At 50.0% G+C, this 15,617-nt stretch overlaps 2 protein-coding genes across 2 annotated transcripts; one reads left to right on the forward strand and one right to left on the reverse strand.

Annotated features, from left to right (window-relative positions):
- Positions 1-625: 625 nt before the first annotated feature.
- Positions 626-5,553, forward strand: TCTEX1D1 (Tctex1 domain containing 1). The gene is made up of 5 exons (XM_018563086.1): positions 626-689; positions 2,205-2,328; positions 3,556-3,647; positions 4,613-4,737; positions 5,248-5,553. The coding sequence occupies exons 2-5, from the start codon at positions 2,207-2,209 to the stop codon at positions 5,449-5,451; spliced, it is 543 nt and encodes a 180-aa protein (XP_018418588.1). The 5' UTR covers positions 626-689; positions 2,205-2,206; the 3' UTR covers positions 5,452-5,553.
- A 6,537-nt stretch (positions 5,554-12,090) lies between these two features.
- INSL5 (insulin like 5) lies at positions 12,091-13,765 on the reverse strand. Its single transcript, XM_018563087.1, has 2 exons — positions 13,588-13,765; positions 12,091-12,329 (listed from the first exon to the last, which is right to left on the reverse strand). Exons 1-2 carry the CDS (start codon positions 13,763-13,765, stop codon positions 12,091-12,093), a joined length of 417 nt encoding a protein of 138 aa, XP_018418589.1.
- Between the last annotated feature and the right edge of the window lie 1,852 nt (positions 13,766-15,617).

Consider the following 15,617-nt stretch of genomic DNA (forward strand, 5'->3'; position numbering starts at 1 on the left):
CCCCCCCCCCCCCCATGTGTACAGGAGCAGAGCCCATGGCAACCAAATTCCATTTTCAGTTTAGCTTTGACAAATCCACCTATGAGAGAATTGATCCTCCTACAGACTTCATTGAGATTTACATTAAAGGTCACAATTGGTTCCTTTCATCACAAAACGCACCCGAGAAAGTCAAATCACCATGGCGACAGATCATAAGGGCCTGCGATACCTCTTGCACAGTACCTGGTCGGTAACCCATAGCAACCAGGTGTCATACACAGTGAGGTAAACCTGCCCGCTTGCTATGGGGTACCGCACCGAGCCCCTGGACAAAAGAAGGCTATTTCCCCGGGGTACAAAGAGTTAAGCCGCCACTTACCGCCTCACACATAGCTCCTCGCCGACCACGCACCGTACACAGTAACCGCAAAAGCCAAAGGGGCCAGCTCTCCTACTTCCGCTTTATGAACCGCATCTCACTTCCGCGTTGCGTTCCAAGCCTCAGCCTGAGAGAGGCAGCCAACATGGCCGCTGTTCTCTCGAACGTAATTGGAGAGTTCGATGAGTTAGCCTCAGTGACGTCACCGCTCGGCTTCCTGCCTGTGGTTCGCCAGCCTCAGGGAGAAGGTCCCGCCCTCTCCTCTGCTGCCTGGTTGCCAGGGCAACGGAACGCTGACCTGGATCCGTGGAGTGATCGCGTGCAGCAGGTAAACTCCTCTCAGTCCCATCTCCTCCTCATATACAATGTCCGGCCTAAGGGGAGGACTACAAGGCCCAGCGTGCTCTACTGGTCACCAAGCTGTCACCTTCCTAACCCCATACCTATATCTGGGGTATATTATGCCTGAGTATTGCAGAGTAAAATACCTGGCATTGTTCTGTAGTCCTGTTTTAGGGTGGCAACGCTGCCCCTCTATAGAGTACAGTGTGTGAGCGTTGTCACCAGTATCAGGACAAAGTCCACCCATGGCAAGAGAGCCAAAGAATTGTGAATTACAGCAGCTTAGGTTGCAGGTTCTGTGTTTTTTTTTTGCCCAGGGCGGCTGCCTTTTCTGCCTACCGCCCGGGCCCGGACCTGGTTGTCACCCTAGAAAAGGAAGTGTGTTATATGACAATTTTAAAAAAAAGCCATTCTTTCAATTTGCCGCATGAAGCGAAGGGGCAAACATGGAAGGGTTAATGGCAGGGGATCTATCAATGGCGGGCCGGTGCCAGTGTGTTTGTGGCGATGGAGGGGGAGGGGGGGTATCCAGGAGACGGGCTGCTGTGGTGTCACATTGCCCCGGGGTGAGCGGACACAAAGACAATCCCGGCTTCCTCCTCCGTCATCCACTCCATGAGACGTGTCACCGATCCCCAGTGTCTGGTGCCGCTGTACTCTCTATAGAGACCTATGGGGGCAATGATGACATCACCGTCCACCAATGGGGGGGCCACCGGGGACCAACCTGAGGACCATCTCTTGTATCATGTCTGCAGTCTCTGACCATCTCCTGTATCATGTCTGCAGTCTCTGACCATCCCCTGTATCATGTCTGCAGTCTCTGACCATCTCCACATGGGTAGATAACTTCGGCCCTCCAGCAGTTGTGGAACTACAAATCCCATGAGCCATTGCAAGACTGCCAGTTACAGGCATGACTCCCTGAGACCGGTGCATGCTGGGATTTGTAGTTAAAGCACAGCCTGGTGGGGCGGCCCCACCCCTGCATTGGGATGTCTGTGCTGCCTGTGTGGATGGAAATGCTGCGTTCCTGGCACCCATTAGAATCTGAAGAAGCTGCTTGGATGAGATGCAAACTGTCTTCAACATGACAGAGCAAGTCCTGGTCAATGTGACCGACTGTATTGGCTTTAGATACACTCCGGGGCTGATGTACAAAACGTCCACCCAGCGTCCGCCGTTGTATGACAATCTGACCACTAGATGGAGCTGAGGAGCAGAGGTAATTCCAGCGCTCCTCGGCTCCACCTAGTGGCCATAATGTGCCGTGACTCCCGTGTGCATGGCTGTTGCACATTATGACCACTAGATGGAGCCGAGGAGCGCCGGAATCTCCTCTGCTCCTCAGCTCCATCTAGTGGCAGTAATGACATGTGAACGGCATTCGCTCAGCTATACGCCGGGCGGACGTTTTATACATCGGCCCCATTCATTCAGATCATCAGTTTGTGTTGTTTTATTCCCGGGATCTGACAGGTGTCATTGTCACTTTCCGCAGACATGTCGGACGCCGCGAAGGACAAGGCAGCCCGCCTGCTGAAGAAGAGAGGAAGCGTCTCGTCACTGGGGAGCCATGAAGTGAAACCCAGGGACAACCTGCACAAACCCAAAGAATCTAGAGAGTGAGCAGGCCAAGCCTTCTGTCCATATTATACGTGGCTCACCAAGGAGGAAGGGTGGTGGCTTTTCAGATAAGGGGACAAGTTTGGGTAACTGGGGGGCAAGGGCAAATATCTTATGGGTACACCGTTCCAACTCTGCCCCCAAACAGTCCTGGATTTTGTGCAGATAGACCTCTATGATCTGTACAGGATGTAGGCGCATGCCGTTCACAGACATGTGCCTACATCCTGAGGCGGCATCTCATTGGGTCACATGGGGGCCAGAGTGTCCCAGGTTGCTAAGAGCTCTTAGCAATCTTTGATGCTCTGCCCAGAGTCCCGCCCACTCACTGACATCATTGGTTGTCAGGAGCTGAGCAGGATGATCTGGCTGGCGTCCCGGTCAGCACCTGGCAAACAGTGACGTCGGTGAGCTAGGACAGAGTCAGCGGTACGGCGCAGAGCGTCGCAGGTTGCTAGGAGCTCTTAGCAACCTGTGATACTCTGCCTGCCACTGGTTGCCAGGAGCCGAGCAGGACAATCTGGGTGATGTCCTGCCTAGGTCCCGGCAAGCACGTCATGTCAGTGAGCTGGACGGGACACCGAATAGAGCCGCTGTTACCATGCACCCCAGGCCCCACACCAATTACCCCCCCAGGTAATGTGCACCACTACAAACCCCGCCCCCGGCGAAAAGTGTAGGGACACCCCTGGCCGTTCGCATGGCATTCCTGCCACTAGATGGAGCACCATGCAAACGGCATTTGCCCACCATTAGTGATGGGCTCGGGCGTGTTCGCAGCTCCATGTGCCGAGCCCGCCAGGAAGCTGACAGCGCGCAGCGCCAATCACAGGCACTGAGACATTTCCCGATCTCTGCAGCTGCGGACCCGGAACATGTCTCAGTACCTGTGATTGGCGCTGCGCGCTGTCAGCTTCCCGGCGTGCTCGGCACGTGGAGCTGCGAACACGCCCGAGCCCATCACTACCCACCATATGGTTGGGTGGGAGGTGTATAAATTAGCCCCATTGGGTCTAATTGTAGCCGGCCATGATGGCACATTGTGTCAACATCAAAGGTTTCTAGTAAATTCATAGGGTAGAACTCCGCCCACATAACGGATGCTCCCATTGGTTCCAGCGTTCCATCCAATTTGTACAACTCCTATTTATGGCCACATGGTAAGATTTCTCTACAATCGGGTGCCAGCTCTATGACTAATCATCATGTGATCTGTGTTATTGCAGCTCTTTGAGCACGGTGTCTTACATCGACGAACCGGGACACCACGATGACGTCCAGCGTCCGGCCGTGCAGATGGAAAATACATATCAGTTAGGTATGAACATACTCATCTGGACTTACAGGCTCCGTCTACCCCAATGAACCCAGAATGCTTGGCTTGAGGTCGGCACTGGTGCTTGTCAGTATCTTATATCTCTCGGGGGTCCCTGCTGAGGTTTTCCCTTAAGAGTTCTCAACTCTGCCCACACAAAACTGTCCTTGCATGAGCAGGGCAGATGGGGCAAAGCCATTAAAATGCTGTTACCTGCACAGGTGTCCCCATTGGAAGGTTTCCTCTCCATTCCTGTTCTGGTGACAACTGTAACATTTTCGCTTTCCCATCACCCTTTTTGTCTCAGTCAGTTGTCACCAGGACAGATAGAGACGGTGATTTTTTCCAGCAATAATAAAAGTTTCCAACTTTCCCGACTGTTGATTCTTGAAAAGGGGGAACACATATGTATATACGTACAAAGAGACCCTGTCATCCAACGATTCATTTCAATATCAATCTTTCTATAAGATTCTATGTGTATGTATTGTATTTTATGCATTTCATTCACCTATAAAAGACCTGGGGCCTCTGCTGGGTGCCGCCATCTTGGATGTGATGTCAGCAGCCCCAGCAGACTCTCTCAAGTATAGGTGTCACTCAAGTGACACTCTATAGTACTAGTACATAAAAGGGGGCCAGGGCAAATATCTCATGGGTACACACCCCAACAGTCCCAGATTTTGGGGACATAGGTGAGGAGCTGGGCCAGCAAAGTCAGTAATGACACACTCCCAGAAGAGGAGAGGGCTGTGACTTGAGGGAGGGGGCGGAGCTAGGTAACTGACTCTTCCTGGAGAAGTCAAATTTTCTAGCAAGTCCAGAGGCAAAGTGCAAGTCAGTAAAAATGTCTGAAAGGGAAACACACTGTAAGTAATTATTACAAATACTTGATTTTTCTGTGCGTTTACCTGCGGTGGTTGATGACAGGTTCTCTTAATGAGTTATGAATGATTTTTCTGCCGCAGTCCCCGGGAGACGCTTTCCTGTAGCCACAGTGAATAATATTCTGAAGGACGTCCTGACCAGTTATCTTCAGGAGGAGAAGTATGAAGCCGAGTTATGTAGACAGATGACAAAGACAATTTCTGAGGTGAGACTCACGCTGGAAGTCCAATTCATTCATCCATTCCCGTGTCTCTTCGGGGCAGTGAGCCGGATTCAGACACCCCCAAGGGGTCTGGTTATACGGGAGAGCAGTTCCCGCATCCAATCTACGCTCTGCATGCTACCACTTAAATTGCAGAATGTAGTGCGGAGCCTGCCAGCATTGCAGATTAACACTCTGTGATTGGTGGAGAGAGTGGTCACCTGACTTTAGCAGGTCACGGGACCATGAGATCACTTCCCACATTTGTATTTTCTTCCCCTATTAAACAATTTGAGCAGGGCTTCACTTGTTTCCAAAACAAGCACAGCAGTGTGGCCCTAGCACGGCCATATCACGGCTTTATAAATCAGCCCCTTAGAGGTTGCAGTCAACCTCCAAAACCTCCAGGGGCAGTGACAATCCAGGGGGTGGGGTGTGTGTTGGGATGGATGCTTTGCCAGGCGTCTTCCTTTTCATCCGTATTATAGAAGCTCTGGTTTCTTTGACTTCCAGGTAGTTAAAGCCAGAGTGAAGGACCTGATGATCCCGCGATATAAAATAATCGTTCTCATCTACATCGGACAGCTGAACGATCAGAGCATGCGTGTGGGCAGCCGCTGTATCTGGGACCCAGCTAACGACACGTTTGCCTCCTACACCTTCAAGAACAGCTCCCTGTTTGCTCTGGCCAATGTCTACGCCGTGTACTACGAGTAGGCAGAAGTGGGGGGCACTGCAGGGAGGATGGGTGACCTGGTTATATGAAATCATGACTCATGAAAACTGGTATTCCACATTTGGGTGGGCACTGTTCACCACTCAGCTTGTTAGCTGTCTCAGAGACTCCAGCAATGAGAACTTCCTGTGGGTGTTTGAGGCTCCATTCCTTCTGACAAGGGCCACGATGTCGAAGTTTTCACATACTAAGTAGGAAAAAGTCACTCCCGGGGGGTCATTTGGCCAGATTTCCATTCTCAAAAGAAGAGAAGTAAGACTGGGATCTCAATATGAAAAAGCTTTATTATAGATGGACATATAGACACAATCCACACATTGCATGTCATGGTGTGTCAGGCCGATTCTTCAGGATTTGGTGTTTGAACAGTTCTTGCAGGCAGGTGACTCCTTCTGTAGCCTCGTATATGTATCTGCAGTGTGAGATCATCTAAGGCCCTGCTGCCTCTGACTTCTAGTCCCACCACAGTGAGCCTTGGTGATGTCGCTGCTGTTCTGCTTGCTGGAGAGGAAGCTACACCTGAGAAATTGCAGTGCAAGGATCTCCCTGCTCCTTCATCCTTTCTGCGGATCTGTGCTTCCTCCACCTCCGCTGCTGCTTTATTATACCTCCACTAGTCATCAGGTCACCAACCACCGCGGGGCAGTACTGATATCAGGAAGCAAAGCCCTGACAAGATGGCTGCCTGCACACCCAGACACTGTGCAGAACATGGTCATGGTGAATCTGTAACGGGGAGAATATCAGCTGCAGGTAATACTGGTGACTAGTCCTTTGTCTCCTGTTGGCCACTTTTGAGCCCAGCTGCCACAGCACAAGCCCTGAAGAAGTGACTGGATGACTCTTGAAATATGGTGATTGTGTCTAGAAGTTTCTCTCCAATAAAGAATTTTCTTATTGAGATCGCAGCCTCACTTCTCTTCTTTCAAGAGCCGAACCCGTAGACTCCTTGGCCAAACTACCCCAAAAATAAAGGAAAGGGGTCTTTCTTTCTTTGTATTTGCTTCCACACCACCTGGAAACTGAGAAGGTCCTATGGGCCTCCCCCGTAGGCATCCAGAGTGACCACTCACACACCTAAGGCCTGCTTGGAGATATATTCTACACAGGTTTTTTTAGTAGAGGTTCTGGCCACCTCCCAACGTAAGTAATCCTTCCCAGCCTAGCTCACCCTATCAACCAATAACGGACTATAGCTACTACTAAGGAAGCACCAATATCGGTTTTTCAGTATCATGTACGAGTACCAATATTTTTCTTTTGGTACTTGCCGATACTGAGTACCGATACCGTTGCTTCCGCTTGTATGGAGCCGGCTTCCAGGGCAATCAGGAAGCCGGGCGACGGGTAATGACGTGCCGCCCGGCTTCCTGATTGCCCGAAAAGCCGGCTCCATGTTGTATGGCCCGGGAAACCAGCTTCCCAGCCAATCAGCATGGAGCCGGGAGGCAGGTCATTACTCGCCGCCCGGCTTCTTGATTGCCCGAGAAGCCGGCTCTATGTTGTTTGGCCGGCTTGGGTGTGATTGGCCCGGGAAAACAGCTTCCCAGCCAATTAGCAGGGAGGCAGGTCATTACTTGCCGCCCGGCTTCTTGATTGCCTGGGAAGCCGGCTCTATCTTGTTTGGCCGGCTTGAGTGTGATTGGCCCGAGAAACCAGCTTCCCAGCCAATCAGGATGGAGCCGGGAGGCAGGTCATTACTCGCCGCCCGGCTTCTTGATGGCCCGGGAAGCTGGCTCCATGTTCCCCTACGGCACTGCTGGTCAGAATCTTCCTGTGACCGGAAGTTCCGGTATTGGAGCATTAGGGCGAGTACGAGTACTAGGCCAAATACTTGGTATCGGTACCAATACTAGTATCAGTGCATCCCTAACTACTACACTATAAGGGCTCATCCAGACGGGCGTGCACGTCCATATAGCGTGCACGCCTGTACAAAGACCTCATCGCGGAAGGGACAGGTGCTGCGTGTAACTGTATGCTGCGGCCTGTTCTTCCATATGGGTCCAAGTGTGGGCAACTGGACCCGCACGCATGTGCAGGTTCGGGTATCTGCGCATGACCGTGTGTAATTGCATTCACCCATCTGCTCCTATAGGGAAGAACAGGCTGCTGCGCACAATTACACTCAGCACCTGTCCCTTCCGGGATCGGGTCTTTACGGGCGTTCATGGACCTGTACGGCCATCTGAATGAACCCTAAGCGTCTTCCCACAAACACACAACGGTGGAAGGTGCTAGAAAAGCAAACGCACCAATCTCATTGCTTTAGTCCCAGAGAGATGGAACTGTAGCCAGCAGACAAGTCAATCCTCCCAGCAAAACCGAAATACTGTACCAGCTTTCCCTTCTAGTTTTCCTAGCTGTTGTGGAACTACAAGTGACAGCACGAGATGTGACAGGGCTGGTTTGTGATGCTGTTTACAGATGCCGTTGTGCTACAATCTGTACCGGCCTCATCACCGCAGTGCATGCTGGGGTTGTAGTTCCATGATGGGTGGTGATCAGTCACTCTGCCTACCTTTAAAGTAGATCGTGTTCAGATTTAACCAGATGATGACAATTGCAGATATCTGCTGTTTTTGCCTTTCTTCTTTTTTGTATAAAACATATTTATTTTGTTAAAGTTTGCAAGAAACGACAGTAAAAAAAAAGTTTTGAATTAAAAAAACAAGTTTCTGTGTCTTTAATCCGTGTTTTCAGTGAAGGGGTTCAGATTTGTAACTAAGCTTGATCTACAACTTGGTATCCTCATAATGCCAGCAGTGACTTGGGAGTATACGGTATCGGAGCAGCCCCTCCTCCTTGTTTGTCTTTTTAGGATACAACCCTTTCCTCTAAATGGCTTTGATTGAGATATGGACACAGAATGAACAAGGTGCATGTAATCCAATCCTAGAGCAGCTCACTGCTGTCCTGTTCCGGAACTCTCTGTGTACCACAACGTCCTCTCCATGACACGTGCTTATAATAGCTTGCTAGGTGCACATTCATTCCCTCTCCCATTGTGAACTGTCCATCCTGGTCTTAGGGCCAGAGGACACCTACGCGACACCTCGTGCACGATTCCGTGCGGATTGCCGCGCGGTCAGGAGTCGCCAAGGTGTGAACCGATCGCGCTGTGGGTGGCATTATTTTCTAATGGCCCCCAAGTCGCGCCGGGCGGAACGTGCTAAAACAGCCGCGCATCGTAAATCACAAAAAAAAATGGAACATGCAGGGGCGTCCGGAGGCTGGGTGACACCCGGAGCGGTAACCAAGTGTCACCCCCGCCGAGACGTCACTGCGCATTTGCGTGACGTCACCACGCGCGTGCGCGATGACGTCATCGCGCACGCGCGGCAGTATTCTGATACCTGCCGGCGGCCATCTTGGTGATGGACGCCGGCAGAGAGAGGAGGGGACATTCACCCGGCGGGATGAGGTATGCCTGCCGGGTCCCCTCCTCTCTCCTGACACTGTTGGGCGTTCGGTCCATGACCGAGCGCCCGACTTTTCTGAGGGGGGTGACACCAAAATGACTGCGAGTCATTTTGGTGTCACCCCTCCAATGGTGTCACCGCTCCAATGGCCGCACCCCCCTTGTGACATGTACCTTTTTTCTGCGATTGCCATGCGGATGTCACCCTATTGAAATCAATGGGGCCGCGCGGCAAATACCGGCCTGCATTGTGCAGGACCGCGCGATCCCGGATTGCGGAGGTCTGCACCGGGCCTTATAGGTGAACTTCAGACACATAAACACCAACCCAACACGTCATTAAGTGTATTTTTAAAGGTATCTAGTGTACATTCCTGAATTTAACCCCCAGCATCAGCCTCCTCCAGTCCCTAGAGCAGAGCTCAGCCCGGGAAAGGAAGGGGCAGCAATGGAGTCAGTCAGTTGTGCTCAAGTGCAAACAAGGGTCAAACATGCTGAAAGAAGGGGAAAGCAGAGTGACAGATGAGTTCATTAGACTGCTGCCTCTCCTTCAGTGACCAATCACAAGCTGGGGGGGTGGAGATGAGGCGCTGGATCAAAAACTTTCTCCATTTGCATGGAAGCAATGTTGGGGCCTGATGGCTTAGTTCTGCCAGCTCGTCACAAAACGAGGGGGGGGGGCTCCAGAGGCAGGGGCCACCCAGAATGAGAAATCCATATCAAGACTAAAAACGAGCGCCAGGTCATCATCTGAAGAGTCCACAAAGATTGGCTCCACAAATCTCAAGATGGTGTCCACAGCCAACGCATTTCGGGGCTCAGGAATCCCCCTCCATCAGGGATTAAGCAATGAGCAATAGGACACTGATGGGTTCTGGTCTCGCAGCCCCAACAGGAGGAGAGGAAATCCTCGGTGTGAAATGTTCTTTGGCAGCAGTTCAGCGTTTGCACGGGACTTTGTCCGAGTCGGTGGCTGCTTTGTGTAATGTGAAAGTGCGGAATGAATTATGTCACGTTCTACCAATCCCCAATATAATTCCCCGCAATCTATCACTGCTCACATTAATACCTGTGTCAATACTTCCTGTGGTCGAGACCTTTGCTACAGGAAATGTATGATGTGTTTACACTCATCTTTCACTTTGACTGCAAGTAAATATTAACTGTCCATACATTCCATCCGTCATTTGCTGGTTGCTTGGTGATTCTAGAGATCTATACTCCGATGTTACCTGACTGCTGAACTCCGGCCTTCCCTTCAGTCTTACATAGTTGTAGCGGCTCCGCTCCTGGACTGACATTGCTTCCACTGTTTTTACTGCACACTGTGAGCGGCTGATAGCACATCCAACATGGCGGCGCCCAATGGCAGTCTCAGGGCTTTTGGATGTCTATTCAATGGAGGTAAAGGACATTAGGGATTAGCTCAGGTTCAGAACAAATCCGGTCTGAACACAGAACATGGAAAGAAGCCATAGAACATGGAAGGAGCCTCTCCGAACACAGAAGGAGCTTCTCCAAACATTTAAGGAGCCTCTATAGACATGGAAGGAGCTTTTTCAAACATGAAAGGAGCCTGTGCAAACATGAAAGGAGCTTCTCCAAACATGGAAGGAGCCTCTCCGAACATGGAAGAAGCATCTCTGGACACAAAAGGAGCTTTTTCAAACATGGAAGGAGCCTCTCCGAACATGGAAGGACCTTCTCCAAACATGGAAGGAGCCTCTCCGAACATGGAAGGAGCCTCTCCAAATATGGAAGAAGCCTCTCCGAACATGGAAGGAGCTTCTCCAAACATGGAAGGAGCCTCTCCGAACATGGAAGGAGCCTCTCCAAATATGGAAGAAGCCTCTCTGGACACAAAAGGAGCTTTTTCAAACATGGAAGGAGCTTCTCCAAACATGGAAGGAGCCTCTCCGAACATGGAAGGAACTTCTCCAAACATGGAAGGAGCCTCTCCGAACATGGAAGGAGCTTCTCCAAACATGGAAGGAGCTTCTCCGAACATGGAAGGAGCCTCTCCAAATATGGAAGAAGCCTCTCTGGACACAAAAGGAGCTTTTTCAAACATGGAAGGAGCTTCTCCAAACATGGAAGGAGCTTCTCCAAACATGGAAGGAGCCTCTCCAAATATGGAAGGAGCCTCTCCGAACACGAAAGGAGCCACTCTGAACATTAAAGGAGCTTCTCCAAACATGGAAGGAGCTTCTCAAAACATGGCAGGAGCTTCTCTAAACATAGAAGAAGCTTCTCTGAACACAGATGGAGATTCCAAAAACATTGAAGCAGCCTCTCCCAACATGGAAGGAGCTTTTTCAAACACGGAAGGAAGCCCCTTCCACTGCCACTCAATTAGACTATTTATTTTAACACAAATTTTCCCATAAGATTATATATGCATTTAACATCTTTTTAATACATGTTATTTAGGGATGAGCTCCTGTTTGAACCAAACCAGGTCCTGGAAGTGCCCTGGGGCCACCCACCCAATCAGCTGCGACCAGAGTATTCCCCACCTGCATTTGCACGTAAGAAAAGGAGCAGGATACAGTGCCGTTGTTGACCTTATATGGCCACATGGCTATATTATGTCAATGACCATATAAGGTTATGTGGCCATATAAGGTCAATGATTATATGGCCACATGGCTATATTATGTCAATGACCATATAAGGTTATGTGGCCATATAAGGTCAATGACATCAGCAAAGTTATCCCACACCTTTGTGAATGTTCAGCTGTGGGGTAGGGAATGTCCCGGCCCGCAACTCAATGGGCAGGTGGCCCCAGAACACTTCCAGGTTTGGAGGAGCTCAGGTTCAGACCGGGTTTGGTCAGAATCTGAGCTCATCCCCAAATAGCATGTATTAAAAATATGTTAAATGCACATATGTTATGGAAGGAGTGTTGTTGAAATAAATGGTCTGGGGACAGGGTCTCTTTAATGGGTTACTCCGGTATGTATCAGCTTTGTATAAGTCATCAGTCTACAACGTAATCCAGCAAATAATTATATTTATTGAATGCCTGTACAGAGATATGACAATGAGGTCTGGAGTTTTACAAATCATTATCAAACACGTTGATGAAACACAATTATCAGTACCAGCAGTGAGGTGGGTGTGGTCATACAGACGGGTCATGTGACACTTGAACACGCACTGTTACCAAGCTAACATGTGACATTGGCTGGCCCCCCTAGCAGAGTGAGTTCAAGTCCTTCTTCTTGCAGCCGGTCCTACAGCAGGCCGTGGTCAGCAGCTCATTCAGGTCTCGTCTCTCTTGGACGGTGTTCTTCTGGGACCCCCAAAGTTCTTCCAGAGATCCGGTCTGCTGTAGGTCCTCATAGCCCACCTGGGAGGTCATCTTCTGGTCTGTAGGCAGGGGCCCGCTCTCCTTTGTGTCAGCACCGTGGAAAGCGAAGAAATTCTCCCGTTCTGTTAAAAGATTAAAAAAAAGAAATGTTGCTGCTTCCTCAATGAAAATGTCAGAACCCAACCGGTTCTTACAATCTGATTGGTTGATGAGTTTCAATACATTTTTTTCATGTCATTTTATAAATGGCACCTACATCCCTACATCCCTCCTTGGGACCTACATCCCCTATTCACAAGATTAAAATCAGGACAGCTTTAGGTACCTCCAACATGGCCACAATTCAAGCTGACATTATATCTCCTTATATTTTTCCTTCCCTGGTTCCTCCCACCGGCCAATCAAAACCATTTTTGAATAAAACGTTTCCATCTTCATTACATACTTTATTTTAGACATCAGAGTACCCTGTCTCAGTATTCCTCTCAATAGCACTCAGCTCTGATGCAAGAAGTGGCCTGGCTCTTGGGAGGAGTTATGCAAATGTCCAAATGCCTGGATGGGTGGATGTTAGCCTGGAGGAGTGGGCATTTCCAAGAGTGGGAGGAGTGGGCATGTATTTGCATGCAGACCATCCTGGGTAACACTCACATATGCAGGGCTGGATTTCCCACGAGGCCAACCAAGGCCCGGGACTTAGGGCAGCAGAGAGAGTCAATCCGGCCCTGCACATATGATGAAGAGCCTCCATGATTGAAAGAACTGAAATCCTCCTACTAGAGTGTAAGCTCTCAGGAGCAGGTCCCTCCTCACCCTCCTGTAATGTACATGCTCTTCCATACCTGGAAGTACTGGGGGGTTGACATCATGAGCCCCCTTCATATCAGGAGCCTGCCTTGACATCATGAGCCCCCTTCATATCAGATGCCTCCCTTGACATCATGAGATCCCCTTCATATCAGGAGCCTGCCTTGATATCATGAGCCCCCTTCATATCAGATGCCTCCCTTGATATCATGAGCCCCCTTCATATCAGATGCCTCCCTTGACATCATGAGATCCCCTTCATATCAGTAGCCTGCCTTGACATCATGAGACCCCCTTCATATCAGGAGCCTGCCTTGACATCATGAGCCCCCTTCATATCAGATGCCTCCCTTGACATCATGAGCCCCCTTCATATCAGGAGCCTGCCTTGACATCATGAGACCCCCTTCATATCATGAGCCCCCATCTGGAGCCTGCCTTGACATCATGAGACCCCCTTCATATCACAGTCCCACTGCCACAAACTTTTAAGGGACCCTCTTAGGAAGCCAGAAGGTGCACCAGGGTGCCACAGCACCTTGGTTCAGAAAGGCTTTTTTATATAACACCTACCAGCCATGTCTTGGGGATTCCCGACCAGGAAGCGCCTCCACCTGGACCCTCCGCAGGTGTAGATGACCGCTCTGATGAACTCTCGGCCGCACAGTTTGACGAACTGTCCATCTCCTTGAACTTGTTCAGCCACCACCAGGACGGTGAGCAGGACACAACACACAGACAGGGCCCTCATGTTGGAGATGGGACAGTTCTGTGTGGACTGGATGAAGGAAGAGATGCAGAAACAGAGGTCTCGTGGCATTTTATACTCTTCTTCTCAGAGTCCCATTGGCTGGGAGAAGAATTTCTCTATAATGTTCAAGTGAGCATGAGAAATACCGCAATTCTCTGTAATGTGATGGGTAATTCTGGATATCCTGGCCAGAATGGGTCATGCGGTCAATAAACTTCTACTTACAAAGATTATAATAGCTTAAGAGAGTTTACGAAGCCATCATGCGAAGTGTGCAAACAGGCAAATGGGAACATTGTCCTCCAGTAAACTCATCCTCTTACACATGTCCAGTGTTTATGTGGAAAACCTATAAGTGATCACCTGGAAGTCCAAGGCAAATGTAAAGAGCAAATTGAAGTGTCGCTGGTGATGGGAAACAGTCCACTGCTGTGTTGTCAAGTAGTATGGATTGTATTGGTTTATAGGGTCAGGACACCTAAAAGTGATATTTTAGTTACAGTTGGGACCTGGTGGGCTGAGCCAGCCCCTAAATTCTTATATGTCTTGGATACTCCAACACTGAGATCTCTGCCATAATCTCTGACTGTACGCCTGCCCTGCCTGGGAATTTTGGGTGTTCCAGACCCTCGTTTACGTCACAGATTAAAAAAATCTAGAAGGCATGGTGGGAGCCCCCATAATGGGAATAGGTGTTTGAACCCGGGAATGGTTGGGAGCCCCTCATAATGGGCACAGCAGGTGAGCTGACCCAGGAACTCAGCACAGGGATGGTGGGTGCCCCTCATAATGGGAATAGTAGGTGTTTGAACCTGGGAACTCAGAGCAGGAATGTTGAGAGCCCCTCATAATGGGCACAGCAAGCATGCAGACCCAAGATCTCAGCATAGGAATCATGGGAGCCCCTCATAATGGGAAAATCAGGTGTTCAGACCTAGAAATTCAGCACAGGGATGGTGGAAGCCCCTCATAATGGACACAGCAGGTGTACAGACCCGGGAACTCAGTGCAGGAATGGTGGGAGCCCCTCATAATGGGCACAGCAGGTGTACAGACCCGGGAACTCAGTGCAGGGATGGTGGAAGTCCCTCATAATTGGCACAGCAGGTGTTCAGGCCGGGGAACTCAACACCAATACGCTTTCACCAATAATGTCCCCTGGAGATAGACGGGCAGGAGGTGTAACTCTCCCACATCTACCATATAACTCAAATGTCTGTATTGGGTGGCATGCCACCCTAACTGTACCTCTTCACTTCCCTGGTGATCACTAGATGTTTGTGGGTGACCATTTCCACACTTGACTTAGTAACCTATAGCTGTCATTATAACATGAATGGGTGATCCATTAAGCATGCGTTGGCCTAAAATCACCTATAAGTCAGAGATGCTTATGGCCCAGCATGACCAGGTCTGGCCAGACAAATAACAAATGTCAGGTGATTTAAAGCCCATCTCAGGGCAAACTTACCCTCACCTCCCATCCCTCCTTCTCACCTCCCCTTCCACAGATTCACCAATTTAAAAACCAAAAACATTTATAGAGTATTTTTTTCACTTAGAGACCGAGCCCACCTCCAACCGGTCTCGTCGCCCTTCTTTGTGACCCCACTGTAGTCTTGTGGAGCCTGATAGGACCCTGTCCCTGAACAGCCATTGGGAAGTGTACACATTACCCAAGCGGTGACATGGACGCTTGTAGAAGTATCCTTCCACTCGACACTACACTCTAGAAGAGAGAATACTCTTGGCTTGATCCAACGCATCGCATTAATTTTAGCATGTATTTGGGGCTTTTAAAGGTCTTTTTGCCGCGGCTGCTGTACCTTACGTTTTCCACAAACTACCAAAC

Source organism: Nanorana parkeri, unplaced genomic scaffold (assembly GCF_000935625.1).
Source record: "Nanorana parkeri isolate BGI_ZX_2015 unplaced genomic scaffold, ASM93562v1 scaffold630, whole genome shotgun sequence".
Classification (NCBI taxonomy): Eukaryota; Metazoa; Chordata; class Amphibia; order Anura; family Dicroglossidae; genus Nanorana; species Nanorana parkeri.